The following is a 27,310-nucleotide window of genomic DNA, read 5'->3' as shown; positions in this document are numbered from 1 at the left end:
GGAAAGGTTACCTTGGGAGTGAAGTCCTTGTTTTCCCGTTTTTGCCGATGACCGGCACCCAGGGCTTTCCACCCTGGTGACCGTCTGTACCTGGCATATTGTCCTTGCTTATGTCTAACTGCCTACCACAGAACCATAGGAATGTCCCTTGTATGAGGATGTAAACTGATAAAGGGTCCAAAGACAAAATTATGGGGAAATAGGCATGTTCAAGTAGCACCTAGAGAGAAATCAGCAAAGGAAACTAAGTAAATATGAAAGAGCTAGCAACTGCAGTCTTGGCTACTCTGATTATTTGATACTTATATTCCCAGTCTAAGTGAACTGAAAAAATAAAAGTATTTCCATTATGATTGGACTGATAAAATATATATTTGCCACCTACTTAGACCATTCTAGTAAATTAGAATTTACTTAGTGAATTCTAGAAAACAGTACAATTCTAGAAAACCTGAAAATGATTGACACAATCAGATAAAATAAACATACAAAATCTAGGTAAGCCACTAATTCTTGGATTCAAGAATGCCAGAAGTCTTTGCCACTTGGATTTTAGTCCTGACTCTTTCACTAATTTGGACAAGTCATTTAATGTCTATGAACCTGCTTCCTCATCTTAAAAAAGAAAAGCTTCTCTGGCTGGTGTGGCTCAATGGATTGGAGAGATGTCCTATAGACTGAATATTTGCGGGTTGGATTACCAGTCAGGTCACACACCCAGGTTGTGGGTTCGATTCCCATCAGACTGCACAGAAGACAACCAATGGATGTTTCTCTCTATCCCTCTCTCTCTGTCTCTCCCCCAGCCCCTTCCTCTCTTTAAAAGCAAAGTGTGTGTGTTGGGGGGTGGGGGAAGCTAGGGAGGCTGACACAGCTAGACAATACCTTAGGTTTCTTCCAGCTCTGAAATCTAATGTCTTCAGAGATTCAAGCAAGTCTGAGATGGATTTATTACATAGATTTATTCAAGTGCAAAACCTTAAATAATGATACCTGTTTTCCAAGCCCACCTTTCCCCCTTCTTCAGTGAATATTGACTTGGGACAACCAAAGGTCATATAGCAGGCACTGGAATACCCAAGGGCATACAGGAGGTACTGACTACTTTTCCAGTTCCTGTCATAAGTTTTATCACTTAAGCACTCTGACTCGCGTCAGGTGAATGGCATCCATTTGTACCTCCCCTAGAGGAGCCTCTCCTCCCTCAGTTCCTTTGAAATGGTTCATCAAGCATGTGGAACTCCTCCATCCCAAAGGAATCCCTGTCAGCTTGCTTCAGGTGGTTGTGTGCGTCTGGGCTAACAAGCCCTCTGCGGTTCAGTACGCACGCGGGAACTTTTTCTACCAAAAATTATTTAAAAGGCAAGAAAAAAAGTTTAAAACCTTTATTCATAAAAACGCCTAACGTCTTCCTCACAAAGGGTATTTACTTTAAACTATATAATCAAGTAACACTAGTGTAAGTCGAATCACGAATCACTCGATCCAAGTGCTCTCCTTCACTTGACTCTTGTAAATAAATACCTGTGCTGGGCACTGTGCTGGTTCCTAGAGTTATACTAATAACAAAAGACGATCCTCGCGAGGCTTTCCGCGATTCTGGTTGCAGCAAGCAACCCTCCAGGACGCGAGGTGAGCACTTCCTTAAGGGCTGGGCGTGAGGACTTTTCCCATGTAGGAAAAAGACGGACGTCAGGCCCTTCTTTTGGGTGGACTTGGCGCCCGCTCGCCAACACTCCGCTCTCCTAGAGACTCCCCGGCGCTCTGCAGCTTCCGGCCCTGGCCCCGCCCCACTCGCGGGGTCGGCGCCCGGGTTCTCCAGGTTCCCAGCAAGCGCCGCGCGCTCGGACGCCTCGCCCCTGCCTCCAGCCCCGCCCCTCGTGGCGCTGGGAGATGGCGGACTTGGACGTCGGGCTGCACTGCCAGTTGGAGCACTGCAGGCAGCGAGGTGACAGCGGAGGCGGCTTCGGCTCTGCTCCCCCGGACAGTGGCGGCGGGAGACGGGAGGCCTGGGCGGCGGGCCCTGCGGGGTGTGGAGCGAGCTTCGCTGGCGCTTCTGGGAGACTCGAGGTCTCCTCGGCAGGGAGCCCGGCGACGCCTCGAAACACACCTGGGCGTGCACCTGGGTGGTGGAGCGCGCTCACCGAAAAGTCTCACGCGGGGAGGCTCGAGCTCCGCCGGCCCTGCCACAGCGGGCTGGGGCAAGCCTCTTCTCTTCCCCAGACTTCTTGTTTAATCTGTTACTTATAGTCTGGTGGAGGCAGCAGGCGAGATCAGTTTTAACCTGGGTTATGGGCCTCTAGAGACAAGCTTATAGTGCGAAGGCCCTTAGCTTTTACCATATTCTCTAAGGGATGCTGATCCTCAGACTATCCCGCCAGGTTATCTCTCTCCCAGCTCTGGCAGTCTTGCATTTTGATTGTCACCCAATCGGCAAACATCTGCGGAGCAGCTAGTTTGGGCTGGGACTACATAAGGCTTTTTTCAGGCTGGTAGTTAAGCTGCATTTTAGAGCATTAATAATAATAATGTGATCTCTGTCCCTTGAGCTGGGAGACCCGGGATCCACAGAGCCCATCCAATAGCCAGTTCAGGGAAGTGTGTCCCAGGCTTTAAGGATTTCACACGTCTACTGCAGGCAAGCTCCTAAAACTAAATAAAGCACACAACAAGCTCAGTCCTTGGTACCTGGGTTTCAGTCCTTACGTGCACTGTCACGTTTGGCTCACACTGCAAGAGGGTGGCAAATAGGTTTCATCTCCCCTTGCGGCCTCTTCTGTCATTGGCAGCAGGTATCTGAGTCTCTCTGTTGAGAAGGAATCTGAGGTTCAGCCGGGGTTAGTGGGAGTGACACAACTGATGAGAGATACCTGCTATGGGCTGTGGACAAAAAGACAGCATCCCTGCTAGACTTTCTTGGTATGAAACATGCTCACAGAATTCTGTAGTCAGAACAACAATGAAACAGTTCATTAAGCCCAGTTCCTAGGTGAAGGAAGCTGTATTTGGGCCCTCTTGTCCCACAGACAGAATTACCCAGGGGTCCCTTTCGGTTATAAAAAGATCCCTTTTTTCTGTTGCCTATCGAGATAACCTGTAGAATGAGGTCTTTGGAGGGGAAAATCGCAGCTTTCTCTACAGTGCAGTGTTTTTTTGTTTTCACTTTGTAAAAATGGTGTGATTGTATATATCCCGCCTTACTTGGCTGTAAACTATAATATGAAGTACATTGAAAACAGTTCAGAGTAACCGATTGTGTCTGGTGACTAGCAGTCAGTTGCCACATCTGGGAACGGATACTTGCCTGTACTTTCCCAAAATTCTGTTCCTTACTTGGTTGTTAGTTAGTTAGTCAGTTCTAGCTTAGTTGTTCCCCAACATCAAGGAAAAACATAGTTCAGGATTAAATTTTGCAGTATCAGATCAACCTATTGAATCTCTGGAATTTCTTTAAAAATATCTCCTAAGTCACCACAGGATATTTTCTCTGATTGAATATATTCAAGGCATGTTAATTGTTGTAATTATCTTTGAAATTATAGTTACTGTCCTATTCATACCTTTTACGTATATCATCTGGTTTTCTTAATCACTTTGTGAAGTAGATACAGCATGTAGCATAGATACATACACAAATACCCAGGCACTGTGTACTTATATCTATATTTATCCCTATATTACCTAATTAATAAGAACTTTGGTTTTGTGCATATATATGTGTGTGTTTACATACATAATACACTATACTATAAAATATATTTCTATATAAAATCTCTAAAGCTGTACTATTAAGTCACTTGCCTAACATTGCTAAATTAGTAAGCAGCAAAATTAGAATTGAAATGCAGGTTTTTCACTTACAGGATTTTTGCAGTATTCAGCTCTCAAAAACAACACCTACTAAATCTAGGAAGCAAAACCAAATACACCAAAAAACAATTTTTTTTGGATTTAATATGCTACTACAAGTAACATTTATCTCCTGATAATCTGGTTATTTTCTCCCAGAAGTAATCGAGGTTGTGATGGCTTTTGTTTAACCACTATTTGCTATACTAGCATATTGGTCAAAATTGAAAGTTCTTCTATGGAGGTAGTTCTGGAGTTGAAGATTCCGTATGCTCAAGAAAACTAAATCAAAACCAAACACTGACCAATACATATAACATTTTCCCTCTATTTTAGATTTTCTTCCATTTGTATGTGATGGTTGTTCAGGAATATTTTGGTAAGTTACTTGTTCATGTGGGACTTGAGAGTAATTTTAGTGCTGGTAATATGAGGTTTATTACTGAAAAGTAGAATGATTTCAAACAGTTCTTACTTTAACCATTGGTATTTGATATTCATTAGGATAATCACTTTGGAAAAAACAGACTAGTCATAGGCCTTGACTATTTGTGCATATAGTTGGCTAATCTTTTAACTTCACAGATGGCATTATTTCTGTGTGATTTTTTTAAATGTAATACTTGTATTTGTGTCTTTTAATTACCAGGAGAGAATATGTCCACAATATAAAGAATATGGAGGGAAAATCCAGTTATGATTATTTCTCTTTATTTTAGTTAATAAAATGAAAATAGCCCAACCCGTACATGTCTTAAATTGGATCACATGGCCTTTGCCCACACATAACATACAAAGTAAAAAACCTGGGAACTAACCAAGGATTTTGGAAAATGTATTTTCTTTGCAACTACACTTTCATGTATCAGGCATTTAATTTATTAAACAAAGCAGTGAAAGAATAAATTCTTTTAGAAAGATAATTCAGAAAGATTTATTAGAAGTAAAGTAACGCATATTTTAAAATCAGAACTAGAAGCTCTTCTTTGACCTTTTATTAATGATGGCCTTTGAGAAATAAAAGGAATCAATAGATTGTCTTTTCACACTTGAAAGCACTCAGAGTAAAGGAAATTTAAAGTGATGAATTGTTTTTATTCACATGGAAGTTGAATAGTTGTGTTTTAAAACTTTTGAGACAGTAGCTGCTCTATGTTTATCTAGTACTCAGTTTATCCTTATATGTAGAGTTAGTTCTTAATGTAGTATAAGTGTAATTAATCTTAAGGATACTAACTATTGAAATATCTCAGATTATTGCAGTTATCTTTACATTATTTGATTGCATTTAAATAAACGCTATTTTTTAAAATTATTTAAGCCTTGAACACAGAAGCAGAGAGTCACACAACTGTCCTGAGGTATGTTAATAGTTCTAATAACACGTTTGTATTTATGTACTTTTCCTCAGATTTTAAAGAGATTTCAAACCATCAGTGTATAGCAGACTAAAATTTGGCGTACTGAGCTCATTATGAAAGAGGTTTTTGCTTCATTTATATTATTTTTCTCAGTTTAAAACAAAAGTCGATCTACTTGGTATTTATACATTTTTATTCTTATAATTTTTATTTCTTTATACTACACTTCTGTTGAGGTTTCCTACTTGCAGCTTTAGGCCCTATATTTACAGATCTAAAATGGAATTAACATCCTCATCATATATCCCTCCCAGTTTTCTTTATTCTTGTGTTCAGTTTTACTGGTGCCTGTCTTTAGGATTTGGTGGCAATAAATTGTTCTAACTCTGTCAGCCTTAGACCCAGGAACAAACCTATGGTCCAATAAAATCCCATTCGAATTCTGACCAAATGGAGAGATTAACAAAAGGTCTGGCAGATAGGAACCAAAATATCATCCTTATTATTGATAAAAGATAAAGTGAATGGGAAAGCTTAGTGAGAGCCCAATAGATCTGCAAAGGAAAGCCATTGCCTCCCAGTTACAGCAGTGCTGGGCCAGCTTAGGCCACCTCCTTTACTTATAAGTTCAGTTCAAAGACCAAAAAAAGAGAAAGCTGAGTCTACCACACTTAAAGTAGTTTTCTCAAATTTGACAGCCCTAGCTCCCTCGCGGCAGAGAGAGGCAGGAAGTTAAAACTGACGTCACTCAGTTTGGAAAGAAGCATTTGCCTCACACTTTGCAGCGGACATTTATTCCTGGCCCCCATTTACCTTGCACTTTACCGAGGGTTTTTACATCTGTTCTCTCAATTACAGAAAATGAAGTTTAACTGAGCGTCAGTCAAAATCTGGCCCTGTGAAGTTTAGGTGACTTATTTGAGGAAACTAAAAGTTAATGAACATACTGGCTTACGTGGGATTAATTGGAAGGGAATACTCATTTAGAGTCCTATAGTAAACATACTGATGTTTCTCACATAGCTTGTAAATGCGCTGCGTTTTCCTTTTTCTTAGGGTATTATTTGATTTCCTATGAATGTGTCTCACAGAATGTCTCTCAATTAGATCTCCTTAATTAGTGAAAAAAAAAATCATTTACCTTAAGACTGTTGGAACAAATTTGGAAAAATAGTTAATTCAGTTTGAACAAGATGTAACTATTATTGATATAGAAGGATGTCCTTTGATTGTATATTTCAAGCAGTTATTTCCTTAAGTTCATGAAACTCTAGAAGCAGTTACTTAATACAGGTTTCCCCCTGCCACCCCCCCATTTTTTGAAAGTTCACTTTAAGCTCATTCACTTTTATGAAAAAACCACATTAGTATCTGTTTTTGCTAACTGAAAGAAATCCAAAAAGGATTTTTGCACTTTTATGATAAAAGACAAAAAGTGAAAGTAGTGTTTAGCATTTGTTTTGCAGTGAGCCATTCACTGTACAGGCAGCACGCACTCCAAGCCGTGAGAGTGGTCCCACCAAGCTCCTTCCCCAAGGACCACACTTGGCATCTCAGCATTAAGCCCTCATAGCTTTGAACTGAGTCTGAGCATTTGGGAGACCCATTTGGTGGTCTGGGAACACTCAAAAAATTTTCCATATAAATTAGTGGCAATTGCTTCTTTGCTTTAAGCCATTTTGGCTTATGAAAGTTTTCATAGGAATGCTGAGCTACTTTTGAATAGTGGGGGTCACCTGTACTCAAAATAGCCTGGCTGATCTTATAAACTGTTATCTTCCTCTGATGTAACATTTGCTGGCAATACAATATTAAACCATCAAGAATATAGTATATCATTATGAAAATTGTCTTTAACCTTCTGTATCATAGGTAAACATAATTCTTACGTATTCACATATATATTTAACTACTTAAAGTTGATGTAGAAAGTAGGTATGACTTGCTGTTTGAGGGCGGATGATGAGGTGATTACCTGAGTGTATTATTATTGGAAGCACCTTTGTGTTGGACTGTTACAAAGTAGAAGATTGAAATTATAAAGAGTAACTGAATAGTCATTTTAACTTGACTTAGAAGACAAGTATACCACAGCAGGGAAAATATGAAAATGTAGAACAATCAACACAATAATCATTTCTCACAAATATTTATTATAATCTGTTTTGTGTGAGTGTCTAAGTTGCTCTTATAAGTTTAAGCAACCTTCCAAAATAAATTTGTTGATTTACTTTCCATGTGAAATATTACCACCCCCCCTTTTTTTCTACATTTTCAGGTAACTGTAATCAAGGAGAGACTGAAGTCAGATACGCATGCATCTTATCCATGCTCATACAAGGAGTGTGTTGAAAAAGAGCTTGTACCAGTTATCTGTCCTTATTGTGAGAAGAATTTTTGCCTGAGGTGCTCAGATCATTAAAATTCTGTGTATCTGTTTTACTTGTATGCAAATACTATAACTAGTGTCATTCTTCTGTTATTCACAGACACCGTCATCAGTCAGATCACGAATGTGAAAACCTGGAAATCCCTAGGCCTCGGATGGCTACCACTCAGAAACTCGTTAAAGACATTATTGGCAAGTATCAAGAAAGCTTACTTCATTGCTTCCCTTATTGCTATATACTCTTATTAGTTCCAAAGCTCCTTCTTCTCGTGCCAGCTTTTCAGTATGAAAGGTGTTGTTAAGAGCCCCTGTGTTACAACTTGCAACAGATTTCGATGACATTTTTTGCAACACTATTTCACATGAGGCCCGCCTGACCAAAGAAAATTTGAAAATTCTGTGGAAATTCCCTACGGGATGTTCTCTTGCTGGGCCACTTAGATCAGATGGATAACCGTCAGGACTAGAAATGGTATTCATGAGGCTCAAGTAGTGGTTTGTAGTCTCTCAAGACTAAATTTTAAGTCTAGTCCCCTGTCCTAGGAATGCTGCTGATAATTTGAGGTACCAGGAGAGAATGTATTTTCATTCAGCAGAATTTTCATTCTCTGTTAAGGATACTACTTTTATTAAAATTTTCTATACCTAAATCTTAAAGTTCTCTGTAGAAGTGTTATTGATTAGATTAAATAGACTTGAGCTGGAAAGAAGCACATAACAGTGAGTTTTTTGATGTGGAGATTGCTTAGGTCAACCTCAGTGTTTTCCCATTGAGCATGTACATATAATATTGACACAATGAATGTCGTCTCTCTATATCTCCATTGTGTGTAATTTGTGTACATTTTAGAGCCATAAAGTAATAAGTAATAAAACTCTGGAAAATAATGTAAACATTCTTATGTGCTTATATGCTTATTCTTATTTCTTAGATTCCAAGACAGGAGAGACAGCAGTTAAGCGACGGAAGGGTGCAAAAAATAGTGCAACAGCTGCAAAGGTAGCGTTGATGAAATTGAAGATGCATGCTGAAGGAGATAAGTCATTGCCACAGGTTGGTCTTAGAGACTTTGAAAAACAAAAATGTTTAGATATAGTTGAAGCCTCTCTCTACTCCTCCCCCCGACCTAGTAACTACTACCTTAAGTCTGATGTGTATCATTCCTAGTGTTACATGGTGTGTTGCTACATAAATAAATGATACATAGTTTTGTGAGATTTTTTACTTTACAGAAATAGCAGGTAACCATATGTATTCTTCTTCAATTCATTTTTTCCCACTTGTCATGATTTTAGCATTCATCTGTGTTGAGCCATTTAGTCTAGTTTGTTCATTGTGATAGCTGCATATCCCATGGTATGAATTACCACGTTTATTCATTCTCTTCATAAACAATATTCAGAGTTTTTCCAAGTTTTTTTTTTTTTTTTTTGCTATTATAAGTTGTTCAACAGTGAATGTCCTTGTATGTATATGGGAACATTTCTCTAGGGCAGTCCCTTCAAAATTTCATAATATCAATTACATTTTATACAACAACCCAGTACATATACACATGCATGCATGCATACATACATACATACCTTAACATGATTTCACTTAGCCTTACAACTATGTTATATGCTCTGGCATATTTTATTTTAAAGATTATTGATTTTGTAATCCCTGAAGTATTGAAACCCTCATATTGAAAAATGCTATTCTGGGAAATGTACCGAGAAATAGAAAATCTGGGTCACAGGATTTGCTCATCTTCCACTTTCCTGGATATTGTCAGCTTTGTACTGTTAATGGTTGTACTGACTTTTCTCCTTGTCTGAGAGTTTCCGTGTTTCTTGCCAACACTGGGTATTATTCATTGTAGCTTCAAATCTGATAGATATGAAGTCATATCTCACTGAGGTTTAAAGTTAAACTTCCCTTTTGACAACTGAGGTTCAGCTACATTGCATAAGTTTATTGGTCGTTGACTTCTGTGAATTATTTGCTCATATCTTTTGCCCACTTTTTCTGTTGGTTAGTTTGGTACATTTAAAAAATATATTTATAAGATTCTTTAGATGTTCTGAACTTTTTGATTAAATGTGTTGTACATAGCTTCTCTTAGTCTGTGGTTTGTGTTCACTTTGTTTTTGATCTCTTATAGTAGTCCAGACATTTTAAATTTTAATACACTCAAATTTATTAGTGATTTCCTTAAGATTTGTACTTTTCAAAATAAATTGTTTATTTTCTTATATTTTCCTTTAAAAGTTTTATTTTGTTTAATTCTTTATTCCATTTAGACATTAATTGTTAAAAAGTAAAGATTTCCACAAATAGAAATACACACACACACCTGGATGTATTACCTATTGTCATAACATAAGGTATTGAGTGTTCATCCTTGTAATTACACGTCTGTCACCCACCATTTTGCTCCCTACGTTTGAGACTGGTGTAGGACTCTCAATTCAGTTCTTTTTCTATCTTTGCATCAATATCAACCTGTCTTAATTATCATGGCTGTATAATGAGTAGGACAAATCTCTACACTTTATTCTTTGCTTTCAGCTGTGTCTATTCTTGACCATTTGTTCTTTTGTAAAAATTTTAGTATCACTTTATCCTGTTCTGTGAAATTGTGCATGATAGGAATTGTGCTGAATTTTTTATTAGAAAAGTTTATCTCTAGAATTTTGACTCTTCTCATCCATGTTTATGGTCTGTCATTCCAATTTTTCTTTAGTTCTTCTTTTCTGTCTTCAATATCTGTAGTGCTTACCATGAATATCTTTTCTTAGGTATATTCTTAGGTACTTCATAATTTTTGCTGCCACTGTAAATAATTTTTAAATTAATGTTTTCTTAGTTGGTTATTGCTGTTTTTTTTAATATTGTCCTTCTCTCCAGCAAAGAGACCTCTAATTGTTCCCATAGTTTATAGATTTTTCTGGGAAGTTTTCTGTGCAGTTATGTTTTCTGCAAATGAGTTTTGTATTTGGGTTTTTTTTTCTTTTTTTCAAATTTTATTTCCACTTATTCCTCCTCCTTTTCATCATTATTTGTTTTAATTCATTGGTTGAGCTCTCCAGAACAATATTGAATAGTATGGGTGATAGCATCTTCACATTTTTTATTTTAATCCCAATGATTTTGAAGTTTTAACATTAAATATTATCTTTACTCTAGGTTTTTGATAGTAGCCTTTATCAGGTTAACAATATTTTTTCCTGTTCCTAGTTTCCTAGGAATTTATATCATGAATAGCTCTTAAATTTTTCTATAAGTTTTTTTCCTACATCTAATAAGATGATCATGTTGAGGTGTTTTTTTTTTCTTACCACTGTGATAAATTATGTTGATCAATTTTTCTGTTGTTGAATCACTTACATACTCCAAGATAAACCACTTGACTCCTATATATAATTCTTTTAAAATGAACTGCTAACTTTATTTTCTAATACATTATTCAGTGTTATTTTGTGACATTAGTAGCCAGATTATACTTATAAAATCAGTTAGTAGCTTTCCCGTTTCTATTCTTTGAAATAATTGTAGAGGTTGGGGATTCTTTGTGCTAGAAGGTTTGGTAGTAGTTAGTATAGCCTTTGTATTTACCTCCTTTTTGAGGGGAGAATTTTTAATACTATTTCAAATATTAAATAGCTCTCAATTTATTTGGATAATCTATTGCTTCTGAAATAAGTTTTGGTAAATAATATTTTTCTTAAAAATTCCCAGTGTAGATTTTCCAATTTATTATTACAGTTATTCAATTTATTTTCTTACATTCCAAAATCACTTCTGTGTCTTTAGTTACTCCATTTCATTCTTAACATTTTCCATTTGTATTTTTCTTTGTTTTCTCCTTGAACACTCTTCCTAAAAGTTTGTGGGTTTTTTAAATTTATATGTTAGTCTTTTCAGAGAACCATATTTTGGTTTTACTAACCTCTGTATTGTTCCTTTGTTTCTCTTTCTCTAAATTGTACTCTTATGTTATGATTTCCTTTTTTTCTTTTTTCTTTTTCTTGTTCAGATTTTCTCTGATGTTCTTTTTTCAACTTCTCGCAATCAATAATGTACTTACCTAATTTTAACACATTGTTTGAAAGTGTTTTTTAGGTAACTTGAATTTGGTACAGTTTCAAACACAGAATAGTTGCAAGAATAGTGCAAAGAATTTTTCTATAATTCTTTACCCAAATGTACCACTCATTCACATTTTGCTCTATTTGCTTTATCATTTGCAGTCTCTCTCTGTGTGTATGTCTACATATTTGTGCCCGTGTTTGTATGTGTGTGCATACTAATTTTTGGCCTGCTTATCTATCAGTTTCTGAGACAGATGTTTAAAAATCTCATGTAGCTGTGGTTTTTGTCGGGTTCTTTTCTTATAATTCTACTGGTTTTGCTGAGTTGTCTATTACCAGGTGTGTGAAATTTCTTCGTGGTTATATCTTCTTTCTGAATTGCACCTTAAATGCTATTTTGAGTTATAATAGCATTGTTTTACTAGTTTTCTTTTGATTAATATTTAACTATTATGTCATTTTTCATCACATTATATTCAACTTTTCTGTGTTGTTTTGTTTTAGGATGTCTCTTGTTTTAGGATGTCTCTTGTAAGCAGCATATAGCTGGACTTTGTTTTTTTAATCCAGTTTGATAGTATCCCTCTTTTATAGGTGAGTTGAATCCATTTATATATATTGTGATCACTGGTACATTTGGATTATTTGTTCTGTCGTAGGATTTTTGCTCATCATCCTTTTCCTTTATTTCTCTTTCATGTCATCTTTTGTATTGATTGAGTTTTCTACATTTTCTTTTACCCTGCTGGTTTAGAAACCATTAATTGTAGTCTTCTTCTTTTAGTGATTACCCTTAGTATTTTTTTTGAAATTTTTTTGATGTTTTTAAATTCACAAAAGTAGTACATGCTTTTAACAAAGTGTAACTATTAAAAAAATGTATAAAGAGAAAAATTAAACACACCCTGAAGGATTCATATTGGATTTGTATTATATGTTACTTACCAGTTTTGAGAGAAATGACATTTTTATTACATGACCTTCCTGTCTATGAACCTTATGTGTATTTTCAATTATTCAGATCATGTTTTCTTGCCTTCTGTAACATATATTTCTTCATTTTAATCCTATTCCATATTTATTTTCATTCCTAATTATCTTTTGGATTTATTTCTATCGTGAACAGAATATTTACATTCACCTCTATTTTTAGGTACTTACTGCTAATGTAGAGAAAAAAGGTCTTGATTTTTGTATATTCATCTGATTCAACCATGTCCTAAAACTCTATTATTCATCTTAGAAGTTTGTTCCTCATTAGTGCCTTTGATTTTCTACATATACAGTCACATCCCAACCACAAGTAAGGGTAGCTTTAATTTAATTTTTTAAAACATAAGCAGGACATTTTTTTAAAAGATTTTATTTATTTATTTATTTTTAGAGATGGGAAGAGGGGGAGAGAAACATCAATGTGTGGTTGCCTCTCATGCACCCCCTGCTGGGGACCTGGCCCACAACCCAGGCATGTTCCCTAGACTGGGAATCAAACCGGCAATCCTTTGGTTCACAGGCCGGCTCTCAATGCACTGAACCACACCAGCATGGCAATTTTATTTTTTAATAATTACACTAGTTATTTCATTTTCTTATACTACAGTCTTTAGAATCTCCAATATAATGTGTTATAATAATGGTGATAATAGCCATATTTACATTTTTAATAATATATATTTAAACACTGTTTTTTCTCTCAAAATCTAAAGTCACTTGTTATTATATTCTCTCAAATAGTACAAGGAGCTTGGCATGCCTGTTCACTTGAATGTCTCCTATCCCATTATCTTTGTTCACACAGAAGATTATTTTTTATCACTATATTTTTTGAGTTTCTTCTTTCCTTAGGACTTTATTTTGCTGAGGTACATCCTTTAGTAATTCATTCAGAGTCTTTGTTGGTAAACTCTTTTAGGCTTTTTTGTCTGAAAGTAGCCAATTTTACCTTCACTTGAGCTGGATTGTGTATTATAGACTCTCACCTCTTTACTGTTGGGGAAATGTTTACTGTCACTCAATTCTTGTTACTTATGGGTGGTTTTCTTTTGGTGGCTTTTAAGAGTTTACCTGTGATATTTTCTAGTTTCAGCGCAGTGTTTCAGGCATGGATTTATTTTAATCATCCAGCTTGGCCCTTGAGGTGTTTTAAATTTTGACTTATCTCTTCGCTTTTGGAAAATTATAATCATTTTTTTCTTTGATTATTGCTTTACCATCATTTCTGGACTTCTCCATCATCTATTATCTTCTGAAATTCTTGTTAATTTCAGATAGGTGTATTTTTGGATTTGAAATTTGTCTTGATACCAGTTTGTGCTGTATTTTATGTATCCTAGATAACTTCCTCAAGTAAGCCTTTTTATGGAAGATTACAGAAATTTATCCTGTTTGAGTTTTTTATTTCAGAAACTTTGTTTATTAATGATTATATTTCTTATTAGATATTTATAGCCTTTCTTATTTCACTTCTGCCTGTTTTGGTTTCTTAACTTCTTGTTCCTTTGTCACAGATATTATTCCTGTAATATATCTCATTGTCTATCCTAACTAACTTAAACAATTTTTTTATTTATTAATTTTGAGAGAGAAACATTGATTTGTTGTTCCACTTATTTATGTTATTCATTGGTTTAGTCTTGCATGTGCCCTGACCTGGGATTGAATGTGCCACTTTGGCATATTGAGAAGATGCTCCAGTGAACTGAGCTACCCGGCCATGGCCCTAAATAACTTTTTTAAATGTCTTTTTTCAAGTTTACTTATTTTCATATTTGATTTGGTTTGAAATTTCAGTTTAAAAAATTGTGCATGTTTGTGTTGAACATCGGTTCTTCTATGTCTCTCTCACTGTTCCTACTCTTTTGCTTTTCTGTTTCATTTTATGTCTTCAGACTTTTTTTTTTAGGTGAGGCTATATCTTTTTAATGTTCTCTTTTCATATTTATACTCTTATTAGTATGATTTTGGAGCAGGAACTACTAGGTGATAGAGTTAGCCCCAAAACTTGAATTTCCAATGATTTCTTATTTTTTCTTTTAGTATTTGTTATCTGTAATAATATACTTCACTGGTCTTCAACAAATCAATATTCTGTAGTGCTGGGATGGGCATTGTCTTGAATCTGATATTTCTTAAAATAATTGTAATCTTTCCTCTGCTACTTATAGATGCTTCTCTTATGCCAAAAATTTTATTGTGACAATAATTGGTCTGTAAAACTGTTGCCGAACAGAGTAGGATTCAGCTGCCTGCCGCTGAACACAAGCATAACACCAAAAGTGGTGGGGAACAAAAAGGTTTTTATTAAAAGGTTGCCCAATATGGGGAAGTATTGGCTCCAAGCCAATCTCTTCTGCAAAACACAGGAAGAAGCCAGCCACCCCAGTACCAAAGTGAGTGTCCAGACAACCCACTCCATTCTTATCTGTCCTCCTGGAGCCTAAGTCTGTTGGGTAAACCGGTCTCCTCTGGCTCTCCAGCTTCAGGTTCTTTCTCTCCGACTTGTGCACTTGTGGGGCCAGCATCGCCATTGCCTTGCCGCAGCTTCCTCCCAGTCCCAGGATGGGGCACACTGCGAGATCTTTGTAGCCTGTCTTGTAAGCAGCTCTGTCTGTGGGGCCCCGGCCCCCAAGGCTACTTGCACCCCTGGGGTCAGTGAATGTTCATAGCCTGTGTGTCTGTGCAGTGCTCTCAGAGCAATAGAATGGGAGTACAGTCCAGGACCCGTGCCAAGTCATGTGGAGCTGCAGCATCCCAAGGACTGCTGCCAGCAAGGCACGTGTCCCAGTGGGCCTGCTCCCAACTGGGTGTGGAAGGGCATGGCAAGAGCCACAAGCAGGTCCAACATCCACTGGGCCTCACAAACACTCCGGCCCACCCTGACTGGGTGAGCAAGGGTAAAACTGGAAAAGACACCAGATTTTGGGCTGCCTGTCACTACCAAACCCAATAAGCACTGACAGCGATTGAGTCTTTATGGGTGCTTTATTCAGATGGCTGGTGATCTGAGAAGATGGCGGGTTCATACCCTATAGACCATCTTAAATTCCATTTTAAAATGGCCCTTTTTATAAGGAGAACAAAGTGTAGGTAAGGGGTTTGGAATTCAGGGAAAAGTTAATTGGATTAAAAAAAACCAACTTAAACTTTCTTGCTCTGGGCAGTGGTCTTAAGCTGTGCCCCAGGCGGTGGTCATCTCACCCTGGAGTACAGTGGCTCAGATATCATCTTGAGCTGCTTGCAGTCCTCCTGACAGACAAAGGTGGAACTGCTTCTGGTCTCCTGGAGTCAGGGTGGGTCATACCTTCAGTTCCTGGAACAAAAGCTTTTACATGCTTTTTGTAAAAAGCATTGATTGCTAAGCTTATTAGCTACTAAAATTTTCCAACTCTTAAGTCCCCTATTAGGGGAACCCAAAAAGGAATAAGACTCTGCGCCCTCTGGTTAAATCTTATGTCCCAAAATCCTACTCGCTGTAGGAGCATCCAACTTTTCTAGCCAGTCCTGTGGGCTAGACAGGTACATGTCAGCCTGTGCAGCATCTCTGCCCCTCCTCCAGTTGCCATGCCCCAGAAGTGGGTGGAAAGATTTTCTAGATACGCCCAGGGTTACAGCATCTCTGCCCGGGCCTGGGTGTCATACACTTGTTTGTTTACCCTCACCCAGGGAAATGAAGTCACACGCGGCTGCGGCTTAAATCCTGCCACCTTCAGCACTTCCTGACACCTCTCTGGGGTGCCTCACCTGTACCCAGTGATCTGGCCAGATCTCCCTTTACAAAGCCAGCACTTTTTAAAGTTATTTTTAGGAATCAAGGAAGATCCAAGGTGGAACACCTTTGTTCTTATTCCTTTTTTTCCCTGAATTTATTAATTTAGCAAGAAAATACAACATAAGAAGGCATATAGGGTATAGAATATTAGAGGAACCATTCAAATCTATGATTCCTTCTCTTTTATTGATATAGTAGTTGTCTGTTCTCTTCTTTTTTCTTTCTTTAGTTTCTTTATTCTCAAAAGCCCTGTTGTCTCTAAATACGTTGTGAAGTCTTTCACATGAAAAGACATGTTTTATGTTTCAGGGATCTTTCAATCGCAGGTGACAGAAACTCGATACCAAGTAGTTTAATCAAAACAATTTTTTCCCTTATATGATGGGGAGTGGCTTTGATCTAGTCTCTAATGATGACCGGATTCCAGGAATCAAATGCAGTTGAATGAGTCCATTGTGCCCTTGACTTCTCTGTCTGTATTGAACTCATTCTTTCCCATTTCAGAAGACTTTTTTTCCACATTGTTTCAGGAATAGCTGAGATTCCTGGGGGATATAGCTGCAGGCAATTCCAAGTTTAATTCAAAGACTAAAAAATTTGGGAAAAAGAGCTCTCCCTTCCCTCCCCCAGCTTTTGAAGGTAAAATTCCAGGAAAAGGCCTTAACTGGCCTGCCTTAGGTCACATACCTGTCTTTGCACAAATCACCCTGCCAGGGTCTTGAGTCCTGTTCCCATGAATTCAGGTGGATGCTGGGCTACGCATTAGAGGGTGATCCCTCTGACCAGGAGAAGAGAGGAGGACATGTCACCAGACAAAAATGGATAACTAGTTCATGTACATAATCGGTATTTTAACTTTTTTATTTTTACAGACAGAAAGAATTTACTTGCAGGTTTTCTTACCCAAGGAAAGCAAAGAGAAGAGCAAACCAATGTTCTTCTGCGGCCGATGGAGCATTGGGAAGGTCATTGACTTTGCAGCTTCTTTAGCCAGTCTCAAAAACAACAACAACAGATTAACAGCCAAGGTAACAACTGGTTATAATAAGTTTTCCCTAGAAGTTTTAGGATATGCTGCACAGGCATCTTTGTTTATTACAGTGTGCTTTGTTTCTCTTGTAACAGAAATTAAGGTTATGTCACATGACTTCAGGAGAAGCATTACCCTTGGATCATACTTTGGAAATGTGGATTGCTAAGGAGGATTGTCCTTTATATAATGGTGGAAATATTATCTTGGAATATCTTAATGAGGAAGAACACTTTTTAAAAAATGTTGATTCTTACTTGGAATAGTCATTTAAGGATTCAATGAGCTAACCTCTATGTGAAGTCATATTTTTTTACTATCAATACTATTCATATTTTTATTTTTAAAAGTTGCTTTAAATTTGTTTCCATTATATTATAATGTTACCAGTTTTCTATAAATTAAAATTGTTTTAAAGTTTATGAATTGACACTCAATTATTAGCAAATTGTTGTATTTCATTAGATTTTAGTAGAATGTGCTATAATAACAACAACAAAGCTGTATGTCTCACTGGGTTGGTGTTGACTTCTGCATCTTCACTGGACGTTCAGCTGTCCTTTTTGGGACATTACCATTCTTCTGGCAGAGGAGGAAAGAAGAGGCTCTTAGAGGGTACATGTATCACTTTTGCTTTAAGCAAGTTCCATGGCCAAGGCAGTAGAGCTTTACCTTGTGCTACATCATGATGTATAAATTCATGTGGGTACATGAATCAGAGGAACTGAGAGACTGTCTCATTCACTTGTCAAAGTTTTGGATGAGAAATCTCTGGCCTAGGAAGGGGAAATGATTTTCTTGGTGTAATTTAATTGCTTTGGGGCATATCTCTGATGAAGGATATTACAAATGAGAAGAAAAATGAGGTAGCTCATTTGCAGTGCAGTCTCTATATCTACCAAAGAAAAAACATGCCAAAAGTAGACACATTTTACTGACAAATTGATGCTCTGACTGATGTATTCCATACTCAATAAAGGACTGCTATATAGAAGGAGCAGAAAAGATTTATTTCTTCTTTGTCCCTTTTTTAATTGTCGTGGACAAGTACAGTGGCTTTAGGTTTAATTGAAGGAATAGACTTGGAATGTTCATTTTCTCTCTTAATTTTTTTCTTTGTGCTATTTTAATGGAAAGAATGGAGATAGCTTCTGACTTACATTAGCTGATGATACATTCATTTATATTAGTATAGTTATTCAGGTACCTACTAAGTTAAGGATTTGATTCTAGTGTGTGGCAAGTACCAAATGAGCAGATGGATCATAAGCGTAGCTCTGTTCCAATATCTCTTTCATCACAAACTGTATGACCAGAAGTAGAAATAATCCTTAAATATACCAGGAAGTTTTAACACAAATACCTCAGCATGTGTCATAATTATTTGTACATGGTAGAGGGTTAACATACATCTCATGAATATAAAGCTAAATATACCAGAGAAAGTACCAATGAGAGCGGGTTCCCTGGGGTGATCAGGCCTAAGAAAGAATGCATAAAATCCTGTGAAACCTGTTTTGCTAATACCCTCAATTTAAATGATAAGGGTCCAAGCATGAAATGAGTATGTTTCCCCCAAAGTTTTATGGCCCTTTAGCCATCTGTCTCTGACTTTGAATAAGCCCTCAGAGTTCTTTGAATGTTATCTGTTTGATCACCACTGCTGACAATGATTGATGAGCTGTACACACACACACACACACACACACACACACACGCCCTGTATTCCTATGCAAACTAAATCCAATAAAAGCCTACTGAGGAACACCGCCCCCCTTCTCCTTTGAGAGATCAGCCACCTTTCCTCCCCAAGCAGATCATGTCTTGGTAGACTTATTCTCATCCATGGCAGATGGGGGGGCGGTGCTCTGCGGGCAGAGCTCCCCCCCCCACACACAAAACAAATACCTCAGCATGTGTCATAATTATTTATACATGGTAAGGGGTTAACATATGTCTCGTGAATATAAAGCTAAATATACCAGAGAAAGTACCAATGAAGAGTGAGAAGAGGGTACATAAGGCTGGCAGAGACTGAGTTACAGTGGGAGAATGTGGAAGCAGGCCTGTCAATGACTAGACAGAAAGGAGACCAGGGTCATGGAGGAAAGGACTGTGTCAATAGGCATCCTTGGTTAGGTTCATTGCCAGATAGTGGGGCAAGCTTGTCCAGAAGACACAAGTACCAGTATCCTCAGAGCCTCCTGGGATCAGACCCAGCATGAACAGTCTCCTAAAGAGGACAGGTTGTAGGCAAGAGAAAAGCTCCCAGCTTCTCATTTCCAAACTATTGACATCAGTCAGCTTTCTCAGACTTTGTTAGGTTGAGTATGCTCAGTGAAATTTTAGAGTTTGACTGTTCCCAGCGCCACCTTAGTATGTTTCTACGTGCTTGCTGACAACTAGAATTATAAGTAGAAAACTCACAAATAGTTTTCAATTCAGATGAATAGTTGTAATAATAATATGATATAAATTAGCTTCAGTTTAAATATAATCAGCCAGTAAAGGCATGTGAAAAATAAATTATTCATTTTTTTCCAGATTTGTCAGGTTTTATTCCCTATAGAGTTTAGGTTGCAGATAGAGGAATCTGAGCAAAATGAAATGTACCTTCCTTACATTTTTTAGCTGGGCAACAGAAATTGTGATTTAAAACATTTGGTCACATACTATAAAGATGGCTTTGGTTTTATGAAGTGTCTTTTCTTTAGGGAAGTTCTCCAGAAATGTAACTGAGATATCATAGAAACATCAGTTACATTCCCTATTTTCAGCATTGGGACAATGTCTTGATGTGGTATGTGGAAATACAATTTATGAACTATAGGGTCTGTTGCAGTTTTTAAAACATTTATTTTTTAGTTACAGTTGACATTCAATATTTTAGGTGTAGAGTCTACTGCCTTTGAAAAATTAACCTATATAAGTAGAATTTTTAAAACTTTAAAAAATGTACACTAAAATTGCTTTAACAATTTTTGAGGAGCAAACATCATGATCTAAAAGTACTTACTACAAACGGTCCTTGTGGCAATTTAACACAGATTCTGTCTTGACTCCCTGAAGGATCTGCTGAAGTGGTTATCTGTTCAGAGACTACCAGATCTGTAGGCTTAGTAGTAAGATGGTTGGAGCTGATTTTTTTCTTATTGTTTTCTTTTTTCTGTGTAGTATCAGAACTCCCTCTCTTGTGTGAGAAATACATAATTATGGGAGTATGTGGGTTGAAGTCCAAAAAACCCAATACTTTTCCTTTTTCCTGGAAGCCAAGGCACAGGCATATGACCCTCAGTTGGGTCAGTGGAATGTCCTTGCCCTCAGCTGTGAAGGGAGGAGAAAGAGAATTAGTGTCAGTGACCTTCCATTGCCCCATTTGTCAGGCTCAGTGGTGTCTGGCAGCAGCGGTTCCTTAATCAGGCTATCCCTTGGCCATGGATCTGGCCACCAGCTTCCCAGGTTCCCAACCTTTCTGGTAACTAGGACATTGTTGTTCTACTTAAGGATCCCCAAAACAGTTTCAGATTTTGCCTAATTGATGCAAACACTTTTTAGATTTGTAGAAAATCATTAGTTGCCTAAGGATATAGCAAGGCTGATTTATGGACTCTGGTTTTCTACATCAAGCTAAGGGATTACCCTGGAGAACTGCTGGAATGTGGAGACGCATTGGGCTGGATTCCTCTGCGATACCTGCTCTAGGCATAGGGCCCCAGCAAACAGGACCAGTAAATACTTAACTTGATTTTGACATGAGTGAGTAAAATAGTAACACCCACTTGCAGGCCTCCTCAATATCTATTTTAGTATTTCAGATCCTGACTGTTTCCGGTGTAGCTTTTCCTTAGGGAGAAAGAAAAACAAAAAATGATGACCCTAAGTTTTTAAATTCAGGTGAATAGGAGCCTCTTTTTTTTTTTTTAGCAGAAAAGGAATGAAAGAAGAGATTAGGTTTCTGCTGTGATAAATTGAAGCTGTAATATACTGTGGCTTGTACATTTTCATAACTACAGGTTAGGCAGGTGTGTCACTTACTAGGCATCTTGGTATTTGTTTGAAAGTACATAGTTCTTCCTCCGTACTTTGATCCAGCAAAACAACTCTTGCCTCAACCTTTATCAGGAATGTTCTCTAGTTGGTTTTAATGCTTTTGCATATATGATTAATTTAAGCTTTCAAAATGATTAGAAAATTTTTTATTGTATTGCTTTTGTCATGTGTGACTCTGGGAGAACCAAGGAAATCATTTCTCAGTTTTCTGAATATAGAGGAGACTGAAATACTATTCTTCCCAAAGACAGAAGAAACAGTTGTCGTCCGATCAAGTTACAAAGATAAATGGCCCAACTCCAGCGACCTCTTTGTGCAGTTAGAAAATCCTAAAATGCTGTAGGTGGTGAACGTGACCAAGACCTTCGTGGATGCTACAAACTTTATCATAAAGCTAGTGACAGAGGAATAAGGGGAGACAAATTTGGCCATTCAACTGGAGATTCTGAAGGTAGGCAAGAAAGACTCATTAAGAAATAAAGAATGTCAGAGTCGAAGTGCTCAAACAAAGACAAGACAGTCTTTTCCAGGCATCCGTGCACATAGATAGAAATATCCTAATACATATTCTGCCAATGATACTGTTAAATAAATGTGCATTTGGTTGCAAGATTGGATTGCATGTGTTTCAAACACTATGGAAGAGACCTTTGCCAATAATTTTGGGGACATTTACACAGTTTTTTCTTATGCCATTTTGTGGATTTCTTTTGACTCAGATTTTGTCATTGCCTGAGGCACAGGCTTTCAGATGTGTAATGACCTGCACATGCCCAGGAGGGGTGGGGTTATCTCTTTGCTCTGCTTCCAGAAAGAGGTACCACTTTGGCTATTTTGATTACGTGCATGCCAGTGGTCTTGGCCCTTATAATGATACCTGCCAATTCTTACCTGTGCAGTAGGATTTTAGGGTTATCTGGTACATTCCATATTCCTGTTTTGATAATTATGTCACCACTCCTCCTCATACTTATTCCTATATCGGCTGGAATAGTCATCAAGCGTAGAATACCTGAAAAAGCAAATGTCCTAGAGAGAATCATTAGACCTCTGAGTTTTATTTTAGTGTCTGTAGGAATTTATTTGATGTTCAGAATGGGATTAAGGTTTCTAATAACAGTTAACTTAGAGGTGCTTCTGTTAGGTATCTTAGTTCCTGCTTTGGGTTTTCTGTTTGGGTACTCCTTTGCTAAAATCTCTAGGCTGCCCCTTCCTATATGTAAAACTGTTGCTATTGAAAGTGGGATGCTAAGTAGCTCCTTAGCTCTGGCTGTCATCAAGCTTTCTCTTTCCCAATCCAAGGCAGACTTAGCTTCTGTTGCTCCTGTTACAGTGGCCATGTGTTCTGGATATGAAATGTTACTGATCCTCCTGTTCTACAAGGCGAAGAAAAGATGTATCCTTATCATAGAATATAAAAGAAAAAAATTCCCCTCATCTAACAATCAAAGCATGACAATTCCTACTCTGAATGAAGTACTATGGGAGATTCAAAGAATATCTAAAATAATGCCTGCTTTCAACCCACTTATGATCTGTGCAAACTTGACAGTGGCGGGGAAGTATACATTATCAGAATATGTACATTATCATATGGGAGTTCAGAAGAAGGCGATCACTTTGTAGCTGTGTTGGAAATGTTTTAAGAGTTGGATTGGAATGTGTACTTCAGTATGGTCTCGCATGCGGGAAAGAGCAATTTAAAAAACACCTCCTGTAGTGATTATGAGACTATCCCAACCTTTTACGGAAGGAGTGTTCACGTAATAGGCATATTACGTGAAGAAGTTGTAAATTCTCATAATATTAGGTAATTGGTTTGTCAGCCAATAAGAAAACCAAAGTTCTTTTTTTATAATTTCATAAAATTTAATATATGAATACCAAGATTTATAAAAGATGTTTTTCGGCATGGTGGTGGCTGGTTATTATTCACTTTATAAAGTGATAAATGTTTACATGGAGTCTTTTACTACTGAGTCCTTTACACAGAAGTGTCCACTTAGATACCAAAAATATAATTAAGCTTGCACAAATTTAACTTATATGCATTTCCATGAACATATTTTACTGATTGGGAGCTGATAGATCTGCCTTTCATTAACTTAGTGACCTTGAACAAGACACTTCTCTGTTCTTCAGTTTTACATCTGTAAAATGAAGAAATTCAACTGAGGTTTAAGATCTTGCTCAACTCTTAAGTCTGTGGTTCTGGCATGAAATTCTAGGACCTAGCACCATGAGCAGGGTGATGGGGCAAAGTGAAGAAGGTTCAGACTGATGAGAGTAACCACACACAAGTGCTGTAGTTAGGGCAGCAACCAAAATTTTTTAAAAAATTCTTTTTTAATTTTTTATCCTCACCCGAGGACATTTTATCATTGCTTTTAGAGAGAGAAGTGTGAATTGGTTGCCTCCCATATGTGCCAGGACCAGGGATCTTACATGCCAGATTGGGGATCAAACCCACAACCTAGGTATGTGCCCTCACTGGGATTTGAACCCAAACCTTTCAGTTATGCTCCAACCAACTGAGCCACATGGCCTGGGGCCCAATGAACTTCTTGAGTGCAGGTGCCCCGTATTCTTGGAATTCCCTACAGTGTTTAGCACAATGTCTCAAACAGAGTAGATGCTCATTCAACATTTATTGGATAAATTAATCAGCAATATCTATAAAGGTCAAGATCATATGGTGCAGAGCCAGACTGTGCCTGGGTCTGCAATTTCAGCTCTGTCATCTACCAGCTGGATGACATTGGTCAAATTGCTTACTCTGTCTGCCTAAATTCATGTGGAAAATGTGGGTAATGATCCTATCTACCTCATGCTATTGTTGTGAGGATTAAATTAGTTAATATGAGCAAGGTTTTCAGAACACTGCCTAACACACAGTAAACTCATCATTACTGTTTCTTTGCATATCTGATTGGTCTTCCATGTTAAAAGGAGTTAAAAATGCATAGATGGGTCTTGGAATACATTTTATCTATCAGTTGTATTGTGGAAAACAGATTTTTACATAACAAAATTTGACTAATTTGGATTGGGATAAAGTTACTTAAGTTATTCTTTTTTTTTTTTTTTTTTTTTTTAAGAATGAGATGCATAAAACATGCTATCCAGTTGGTGAGTTCATACCAAGTATTTTACACAACTGTGATTGGTTAGAAAAATATCTAGAGGTAGAGGTATTAGGCTAGTTTTTAAAAGTTTCTAACTTTTAAGAGTTTAGATTCTGTGATACATTGTCCAAGCATCAATTTCTATGGTTATTTATTGATCTGAGAGAGAAAGAGACATCGCTGTGAGAAACATTAGTTGGTTGCCACCCATACATACACCCGTAACCTAGGTATATGCCCTAACCAGGAATCGAACCCACAACCTTCTGGTGTACAGGATGATCCTCCAATCATCTGAGAAAGCTGGTGGCATTACAGGGCATGTCAGTGGCTTAACCAATATCTGCAGCTCCAACCTATTTCATGTTAAAACATGAAAATCCTGTTAGATATTTGGGAGGCTCCACCACCTGAGGACTTGCATATTGCACATGTAAATTTTATTTTTAATCCAAGTCCACTACAGGAAAATCTTGTGATATGAAGTTGAATTTTTTTTTTTTTTTTTTAGTGAAAGGGAGTTGCCATTTACAAGCAGTCACCTCTGGGGAGTAAGTAGGGTTAGTGAGATACCCAAGATTGCTGTGAAAGGAATCACCTAGGTGCCCACTCTTTATTATGCAAATACCTATTCCCCATATGCACAGCTTGACAAAAGTGCTCCACAGCCTGATAAAGGCCATCACTCCCGAAACTCCCTTTCAAGTACAGTCAGGTGTCTAGGAGATATCAGGGGCTTTAGATCTCCCCTCCCTTCCATTTTGAGGTTTAGGATAATAAAAACCTCTCTCCAGGATGGAAGTCAGCTGGTGAAAAGGGAACTATGACCTGTTCCCCATACCAAAGAGCAGGTTTTGTTTTCACCAGGAGTGGCTGAGGCTGGAACCTGGCCCCTCCCTATCTCCCAGCCACCTAGACCTGGTAGATCTTTGTGATTGGGAACAATGACTGCTACTGTAGCTTTAAAAAATGCCCCATTGAGAACCCAAGAGCAATGCACCTGTACTGAGGGCGCTGCAGCCATCTGAATCACTCACAGACAAAAATCATTTGGATTTGGTGGTACCAGTTTGCAACGCAGACCAAATCAGAGCTGAGCAGTAGACCATCCTGTGTGCTAGGCAGCAGTCCCCAACTTCTTTGGCACCAGAGACCAGTTTCATGTAAGGTGGTCAGGTGTGCACCCTCCGCTGGCCAGCTGCCGAAGGGGAGGGACAAGAGGCCGAACTCAAGTGAGCTTTGCCCGCAGCCATGTTCCTAATGGGATCCCTGCATTAGAGGATTCTTCATTTCATGTTTAAGTGGGCGTTTTGGGGGCAGAATGGCCTCTTTGGCCTGAAAACACTCAGTTACTTGAGACCAATGTGAGGTAGCAGCTGAGGCCCCTAGAAAAATGTTTGACCTCCTGCTCTTTTGAGGTAGGAATCTTTAAGTGTTTTTAATGTGAGAGAATAAGATACCTGATCTGTGAGTGGGACTGTTACAGAATGGCCCCATGGGGGGGGGGGGAGGATGCTGTTACTGAATGGGTCCCCTATCTCCCAGGGTCTCTCTTCACCAGGTTCACCTTGCCCATCACCCTTAGGAATTAGAATTATGGTTCTCAATGCCAGAGTTTGGTGAAAAGTAAAGGAACTATTTATTCAAAAGTTATAGACTTAGAGTAATGACTTAACGTCTTCATTAAAATACCAAAGTCCCTTAACACTTGCGTAAACACACACAGTCCTTCCTGCCCCTTTGCCCTGGCAGGCCAGCCTGGGTACCGTATCTCAGGAAAAATGGTGCATGGCTCGGATAGCAGGTCTCCCGCAGTCCCCAGCACCATCAGCTGTGTTGCCATGATCTCCAGTTCTTAATCCAAAACCATGTGGCACCTTCTCATGGCCCACCAGCAAGTCCTTTCACCCTTTTCCTTCCCACATTGTCTCTCCTGCGTTCTTCCAAACTGCTAAGAGAGAGTGCTGCATGGCTCCTACTTCTTGCTTTCCTGCTTCCTAAGCCCTGTGGTTAAGGGAGCCACACAACCACGTGGTCCACACCACATGGCTGCCGTGCCTGGGTTTAAATCCCCGGCGCAAATCTTCCTCTGCATCCCTATTTCTGACTGCCCACAATCAGCCACACCTGCCAGCATTCCATATTTTTCCAGTTTTTCTGGGCTACCATAGTTAGTGTGGGCAGGCATGGTCCTGTGGCATGGAGTGAATCATCTCCAAGCTCTCACACAGGCGTTGTAACCAGGGGGAGTTTCCTCCCAGTTATATCATGGGTGGAAGTCACTCCCATCTCCCTGACTCAAAGCATGGCCACAGCTACTTAACATATTTATGAAACTACCCAGCTGTTTAGAAATGTTGAATAAAAGATGTTTTTGGATATCAGCTATGAAGCTGACCAACTATTGGTATGCAAAATAACTCTCAATGGTCCTGCTCCATGTGTCCCACCCCACAGTTCAGACTGGTGGAGGTGAGGATACCCTATATTTTATAATTCCTGGACATCCTGAGTTCTGGACCACATTTCAAATCCTTCGTTTGAGGGCAGGGGGGCCCTGGCTGCACCCTGTTACAGGACCATGTTCATTTAAGAAGATGTAAAGAGGACTCTGATGACATTTCTATAAATGCCTGGAAAATTTTATTTGCCTATGAATCA

General features: G+C 38.2%; 2 protein-coding genes across 3 annotated transcripts; both read left to right on the top strand.

Moving 5' to 3' along the window:
* Positions 1-1,837: 1,837 nt before the first annotated feature.
* Positions 1,838-18,481, top strand: ZFAND1 (zinc finger AN1-type containing 1). Of its 2 annotated transcripts, none has more exons than XM_045186123.3 (8): positions 1,838-1,948; positions 4,186-4,228; positions 5,171-5,210; positions 7,489-7,616; positions 7,700-7,791; positions 8,532-8,653; positions 17,338-17,472; positions 17,570-18,481. In XM_045186123.3, exons 1-8 carry the CDS (start codon positions 1,894-1,896, stop codon positions 17,738-17,740), a joined length of 786 nt encoding a protein of 261 aa, XP_045042058.1. In that variant the 5' UTR covers positions 1,838-1,893; the 3' UTR covers positions 17,741-18,481. The 2 variants fall into 2 exon arrangements, with proteins under 2 accessions (XP_045042058.1, XP_024434063.1); XM_024578295.4 differs by having other exon boundaries at positions 1,865-1,948; positions 17,317-17,472.
* Positions 18,482-18,592: 111 nt separating this feature from the next.
* Positions 18,593-24,489, top strand: SLC10A5 (solute carrier family 10 member 5). The gene is given in 4 exon segments (XM_045186122.2): positions 18,593-21,961; positions 21,964-21,993; positions 21,996-22,302; positions 22,304-24,489. Coding segments are annotated over 4 exon segments (1,491 nt in total). The 5' UTR covers positions 18,593-21,654; the 3' UTR covers positions 23,151-24,489.
* The last annotated feature ends 2,821 nt before the right edge of the window (positions 24,490-27,310 follow it).

The sequence above is a fragment of the Desmodus rotundus genome, chromosome 8, assembly GCF_022682495.2.
Source record: "Desmodus rotundus isolate HL8 chromosome 8, HLdesRot8A.1, whole genome shotgun sequence".
NCBI lineage: Eukaryota > Metazoa > Chordata > Mammalia > Chiroptera > Phyllostomidae > Desmodus > Desmodus rotundus.
The sequence above is the reverse complement of the archived record's forward strand: the minus strand, read 5'-3'. Positions and strand labels throughout refer to the sequence as shown.

Coding starts and splice junctions, on each gene's coding strand:
- ZFAND1 (XM_024578295.4), top strand. CDS start 1,894: ATGGCGGACTTGGACGTCGGGCTGCACTGCCAGTTGGAGCACTGCAGG. Junction 4,229..5,170: donor GGTTGTTCAGGAATATTTTG/GTAAGTTACTTG, acceptor AAATTATTTAAG/CCTTGAACACAGAAGCAGAG. Junction 7,617..7,699: donor GAGAAGAATTTTTGCCTGAG/GTGCTCAGATCA, acceptor TGTTATTCACAG/ACACCGTCATCAGTCAGATC.